Source organism: Wasmannia auropunctata, unplaced genomic scaffold (assembly GCF_000956235.1).
Source record: "Wasmannia auropunctata unplaced genomic scaffold, wasmannia.A_1.0 LD336097.1, whole genome shotgun sequence".
Classification (NCBI taxonomy): domain Eukaryota; kingdom Metazoa; phylum Arthropoda; class Insecta; order Hymenoptera; family Formicidae; genus Wasmannia; species Wasmannia auropunctata.
In genome coordinates this window covers 215905-222759 of record NW_012026793.1, presented here as the reverse complement: position 1 = coordinate 222759, position 6855 = coordinate 215905, and the positions used below count along the sequence as shown (strand labels likewise).

Here is a 6855-nt window from a genome sequence, read left to right as displayed (position 1 = left end):
ATTATATTTTGTTGCAGTTTTAGATTAAATTAAAAATTAAAATTACTATTAACGAGTAAATTATAGAGCTAAATCTTTTTATAAATATTTATTAGAATTTTATTATTAGTATATGTAAAAAATTAGATTTAGTTTTTAACCAAGTTCTCATTAAATTTGCAAATAAGTACTAAAAACGCGATTTTACATAAGAATTCATGTAAACAAAAAATCAAGTAACTTTTAAATCAATAAAAAATTATGCTCCAATTTTACAGATATTCAGACATAATAATAAACAATCTATGAAATTTTTATGTTTTTAATAATGTTTTGTGTAATGTGACATATGCCTCCTTAAAGATAAAATTTTCGGATAAAAATGTGGATTATACCGCCATTTTCTTAAATAACCATTTTAAAAAGTTTAATTATATAATTTATTTAATATTTGTAAGTAATATTACGTAAATAAAATGATGTTTATTTTATAATAACTTAATGAAATTAATTTGCAAGATTAAATCGTTATTAATTGTTTTTTATTATTGTGTATCAAATATTAAATAATGAAATATGAATAGAGAAAGGAAAGGGTGACAACATTATTAGAAAAGGAATATTTTATTACACTCAACTACAGTCATTACAACATATTGATGTACGCATTATTCTTTCTTATGCGGGCGCATAAAACATCTGTTATTTGTTCTAATAATAGATGAAGGAATTCAAAGTAAAAATCGAATTCAAAATAAAAGACTTTCCAATAATCACAGCATGATCAACGGAAACGCTTTTATTTCTGATATGTCTTCGATTAGTGATACAATTAGAGCGTGTACATACTATAATATACGTCGCTGAAAGAAATCGGGAAAATCCTTAATTGTAAACCATTGCACTTGACTTCATTAACTGGCATTTTTGTGATTACTTATTGTTCAATGAAAGTACGAAAGTTGCGCCCGACTTATTTGAGTATATCAACCACCAATTATATTACAATATATTGACTATATTATAATAAGTATTTCATCTTACAGCTTTATTCGATTGGTTATGCAGCTGAAACGCGATTATGATGTTGAATTAAAGTTAGTCTTAACAACGAATGACGGACATTATCTTACTTCTTCATATATGTAAAATGATGAAAGAGTAATCTGAATCGTTCATCATTTTTATCTTTATTTAATTCATTTAATAAAGTGCGTTGCTCGCAATATTATCGACATATTTTAATGTTTGTATCTCTCTTTTTGTACGAATTGTACTTTGAAGATTCTACTATACAAATCTAACTATTTCAGTTACTGCTTTAAATTAATGCATTATCGTAATTATAATTTTGGCATCTTTTTGGCAGCTTTTTGGCAGTTTTTGAGATCCATTGTAGGAATCTGCAACGCTGATAGTCGATAAGACGCATGTTTTTTTATGTACCGTACATCGGTAAGTGCATTGTTATATAAATACGGCAGAGTTGTGTTCAGCTGCAGGTAAAAAATTCTTTTTTTTTCTCAATCTTTGCGCGCAATTAGCGATTAATATCCTCCGACCAAACTCGAAAGTCATACTGAGTTTCCGGCTACAATGGGGTGTCCTCTTCTAGGAGTTACCTCGGTGTCGGAGGTGGGGGTGGTGGTCATACGGCACTTCCGGTGTAAAAGCCCGCCTTGCCGGTTAGCCCGGATGCTCGCTTCCGCTTTTCGCATTCCATCGTGCTGAAGGTGTTCTGAGCGATCTGTGACTTCCGCTTCGGATTCTGCAGGGTCATGCTACGTTGACTAGAATTGGAACTGGAGCTGGTACCCGGTTCCGATACCTTGAGAATGCCCGAGTGTATCGTTCCAAAGTTTTGATATATGTACTGCGATTGAATAGCCGATACCGAGGCGTTTTGGTTCTTCAGCGTGATCGGGACGGTCTGCCCGGCGAGACTGTTGAATCTGGTGTCGTAACCAAACGGGGTGTCCAGTAAGGATTCGTTCTTGTCCACATAGCCGCTCAATCGAGAATCGAGAAGACCCTCCTTGTCGGCGAAACCGCTCAGTCTGGAATCGACGATATTCTGATCGGTATTTCGCGCGGAGAACTCGGTGTTATACCGCTGCTCCTGATCGGGTTCCTTGTTATCCGTAAAGGCGATCATGTTTTGCCTGGATTCCGACAGAATCCGGGAATCGATGAAGCCTTCCTTATCGGTGAAACCGCTCAGTCGGGAATCTACGACGTTGCCCTCGGACTTCTCGAAATTGTTGTACCGCGGATCGATGTTCTTGCCGTCCGGGTAAATCGGCAGAACGTGCGACAGGTCTGCCTTATCGACGTAACTGATGGCCTGTGGATTCGACGCGCAGATATCGGGCGCCGACTTGCAGAGCAATGAGGTCCCCTCTTCGGCTATTTTTTGAGGCGCTAGGACACAGAAGTGCGGACTTACTTTCCACCGGGGCAATGAGAAAGCACGCTTATTATTTTTACAGGGTGTCCCGCAGCACTTCGGAGATTTTTTTTAATATATTTTTTTTACAGATCATTATAGGATCTCCTCGGATCTCAGGATCCTGGCATACTCTCCGAGATCTCTACGGATCTCTACGGATCCCTCGATCTTTCCAATTACGTAAATGGTAACGGTGTGCCGCATTATCATCGCACGTATACGCGGGACACCCTCTTTAGCGATAAGTTCACCCACTTTTGGTTGGCTGGCCGAAGGGTCGGGCCTGCGGTAGCCCCGGTGACTTCTGATGCGCCCTCACGAGATACTCCGAGCTGAATCCTCTCTGCTCCCTCAGCTTTCTCTCGGCGCCCGGCACCATGACTCTCACCTAAAAGGACAAACAACGAGCGTGAATAATCCCTCCCGACTAAACGAAACGTGACTGCGAAACACACGACGATAAAGCTAGGAATCCACTTGCGCTAACTCGGGAGGATGTTGTTTCCGCGTTTTAGTGGGCCCTAATTGGTCCAAGTGGATTCCTAGCTAAAACCGAGCGAGCCGATTCGCGGTGAGAGTTTTAATCGACAACTTCACCATCTCCTCGACCGTGGAGAACCGCGCCATGTAACCGGACATCGTTAAAACGGCCGCCACTTCCGCGAGCATCAACGCTAATCCCGAGAGCTGTAGGCACCAGCCGTAGTGATACTGAGGTAGACCGTTATCGTCCGTTTGCATGCCGGCCGTTGACGGCAAACTATATTTCCCCGGTAACTCCAGTGACGCGTCCGACAATGCTGACGCCAGAACTATCAGTCCGCCGCCCAAGGAAAGTCCTGGAACAGTCATACATAAATCCCATATGTATCGTGACGATTCTGAAGCTAATATATTGTTGTAAAGTAATATATTATTGTTAAATATTTATTTTTCTCAACAATTATTGATTCAGCTTTGAAAATTACATATAGGGTCGAAGTTATATATTTCTTCTTTCTAACAATGATATTTATAATAATTGATTTATTAAGCTTTTTCTTTTGTTGAATTTGATGATATTCTCTGCTGTAATTTTTAAGAAATTTTAATTAGTATAAATATATAAAAATAATTACAACTAATCCTGATGAGTTTTTATATTATTGACGCTTAAAACAAACCTAAAAATTTAATAATATTTAATAAACATTATAATATTTTTTGTACATAATAAATAGAATTTATATATAATTAAAATTTTGAGTAATCTAGAATTACAATCCTGACTACTATACGGACTGTGCATTACTAAACATTACGTTTTAAAGACATCTATATTATTTCTCACGCAAAGTTCTCAATTACGAGTAGTTTCACTCTGTACACAGCGAAGAGCTCAAGTGCAACTACCGGGAATAAAATTGCCAAACTAGTAAGTAAGACGTGACCGCGGGACATGTTCGAGGATTCGGAGCGTTGTCCCGGTACGCGCTATATCACGACAATAGCATCCCACCATGCGCATATCCGAATATCCGCAGTTTAAGAACGCAATAACGGAACAGCTTACCCCCTCCCCCCCTCCCCCGTCATAACGTAAGTATCGTTTGGTTCGAATTGGCCGTATGAGCGATAGAGTTGTCTTTTATGCAAATTTTTATGCGTCGCCGTTTCACGGGAGCGGAATTAAGGGCGCGGATTTAAATTCGAAGCTATAATTAGCGCTGAGTCGAGATCTAGACGGGATTAGGATCTAGGGCCGGGAATCTAATCAGTGTGCGCCGTCATGTACATGCTGTATTAATTGACTGGCGCATATCAATTGCAGCACTGTCCGGAAAAGTGAGGGGAACCCAATATTGCCGTCAATATCGATCACTATATACTACGAGGATAATCTAACGGTTATTGGGCACGTTTGCGCTGGTCGCCGGTAACTGCTGGCGACACATTAGACGATCAAGGGGGGTGCCTAACGTTACAGCGACTGACAGTCGCTAGAAACGTATCCTCGACGATCAGATAGAAATCATCGGCTTCAATTGGCAGGCACGCTTCTACAATCAGTGAGTTTGTTGTAACTTCAAAAACGATTTGTGTTTGCGAGAGCATTTTAAGAAGTGGAGAAGAGAAATCGCGAATTGACTATCGATTACAAGTAACTTCTCTCTTACAAGACGTGGTGATCGAGGCCGGATATCGCTTCGGTTCGATAAGCTATAAAGATTTCATTCCGGTCGCCGTCGTCATGGGAATCTCCCGCATTTGTCGAGGAAACGACGCCGCTCCTATTGCGAAGCGCCCATAGTTTACGGAAGGTACGGACGATCGAGTCATAATAAAAACGGGATTGGCTGCCCGCGGAAGACAGCTTATGAAGGGGAAGAAATTGTCCCTTCAGACTTTTCGCTTGTCGCTCTGTAATGCCGCGCCCTTCCTCTGTAGGACCTCCGCAACAAAGGATTTATCGATGATAAAATAATAATTTCGCTTGGGAATCAATTTATTTGCGACGAGAGACTTAATAACTTCTGTATGTCATTTATCAATCGAGACGTCTCTGGTTTATACGGTTTGAATTTCTACAGTAGAATATGAGTGAATGTTACAAATTATGAAGTTATTTCATTATTAAAGGAGAAGAGCTGAATGCGCACCAATCGCCTAAATTGTACCTCACATATCAATATTTTATATTATTACTTAATATTCAATATTTAATAATAAAAATGAAATTAATAAAAAATAATATAAACAAAAAAATTTAACAGATTACATTTTATTTTGTGCACGTTAATAGCACTTAAAAAAAAATAGGTACTGATATTAATTTTTGATCAACTTATGTATTATACTGATAATAATATAATCATGCAATTTTATTATAAATTTTTATATTTTTATAAAAAAAGATTTATTGTAGAACATTTTATATTTATTGTGTAGACATATTTGCAATTATTGTAAAATTAAATCGATATTTTTTAAAAATCTGTCAAGTTTACTGAATCTTATTATCACAAAGAGTGATAATTGGCAATAATAAAATTAATAATTAATATAAAATTATATGATATAAAATGTCAATTGCAAAAATGAATTTAAGCCAGTTTTATTTCGATGTTATTACCTTTTCATTATTGTTATTTATTAATTATTAAATATTTAATTTTTCTTTAAATAAATTATTAAAATTAATTAATAATTTTTTTATTAACCTCTTATATTTTTAATTGTCTTTATTCATAAATTTTATACTTTCAAAGTAGATACGATTTAGAAGTCCGGTTTTTTAAATTGTGTTTTTTGCTCATGTTACCAAAAGACTTATAAATTAATTTGTTATTGGCAAAAAGCTAAACATGTAGTAATAAATAGGTATCTGAATTATCGAGCTATAATTTTCAATGTATTATATATTTACGTACAATAATACGTATGTATAAATTCATGTAGAAATTCAGTATCAAATGGAAGAAAATATAATAAAAAATAACTTGAGTAGTACGTATTCGGCAACGCTTTCCTGTTCTAAAATCTGCACAATATATATGTTTATTTATCGAAATGAATGGAATTCTTTAAATGTAATCCGATGCTAAGAACAGAAATTTAATATGACGGTGTCTCACTTGCAAGAGTGAATAAAAGTTTGCAATATCCGCGCAAAATTTTCCGGATTTAATTGCGACGGACGCACTGTGATGGATTGTATAAGTTTATATCTCTGCGCGCGAATAAAGGATTAATTTTATTGCTGCAGCTCGTAATTCTCGGTGCACCTGTGTACGTTACTTGCAGTCGAATAATATCTGACTACGAGCGAATGCCACGTATACACCGGCGGAAACTTCCAGCTCTGTCCTTGTTTCCACGTTCGCCGACTAAATTGCAATTACTGCTAATTAATTGAGCAAAGGTTTGCCTAGCTGCCGGCGGACAAAGCAAGGCGCGACTATAGTACACCAGCGAAGAAATTCTAGATCAGCACGTCGATTGTAATTCCGCTAAGCTATACAAATAAAATGGAAGCCCTGGACAATCTCCAACAATCGTGAAAATCGGAGAACAAAGAGAGAGAGAGAGAGAGAGAGAGAGAGAGAGAGAGAGAGAGAGAGAGAGATTCTATTTTGTGTATATTATCTTATAATTTAGAAGCGCTTGTGAGAAAGTTATAAAGCTTTGATCGTAATATAGCGACTTCAATATTGCATTTCTTTAATACTTTGTTCTCTCTCAGCAGAGGTTTATTTCTTATAAAATAATGAGCAAGCATTTCTCATTCCTCTTTAAGAATTTAATTAATAAATTTGGATTTCTCGTACTCTTTTAGGGTTCTCACCGCATAGCAATTTTTAATTTTAACTTTTTACATATGTAGGGTAAAGTAGCGTAATTTGGTCATAGCGTAATTTGGTCAACAACAGATCGGAAGAGCACACGTC

At 36.8% G+C, this 6855-nt stretch overlaps 1 protein-coding gene across 1 annotated transcript in view; it reads right to left on the bottom strand.

The window, feature by feature from the left end:
* Positions 1–584: 584 nt before the first annotated feature.
* LOC105462477 overlaps positions 585–6855 on the bottom strand; it is a 189587-nt gene continuing 183316 nt past the window's right edge. Inside the window, exons 5-7 of the mRNA XM_011709100.1 lie at positions 3026–3267; positions 2684–2816; positions 585–2400 (exon numbers count right to left, since the gene is read on the bottom strand). Coding sequence (XP_011707402.1) covers positions 1628–2400; positions 2684–2816; positions 3026–3267 — 1148 coding nt within the window. The 3' untranslated portion in view covers positions 585–1627. The remainder of the gene's footprint in view (positions 2401–2683; positions 2817–3025; positions 3268–6855) is intronic.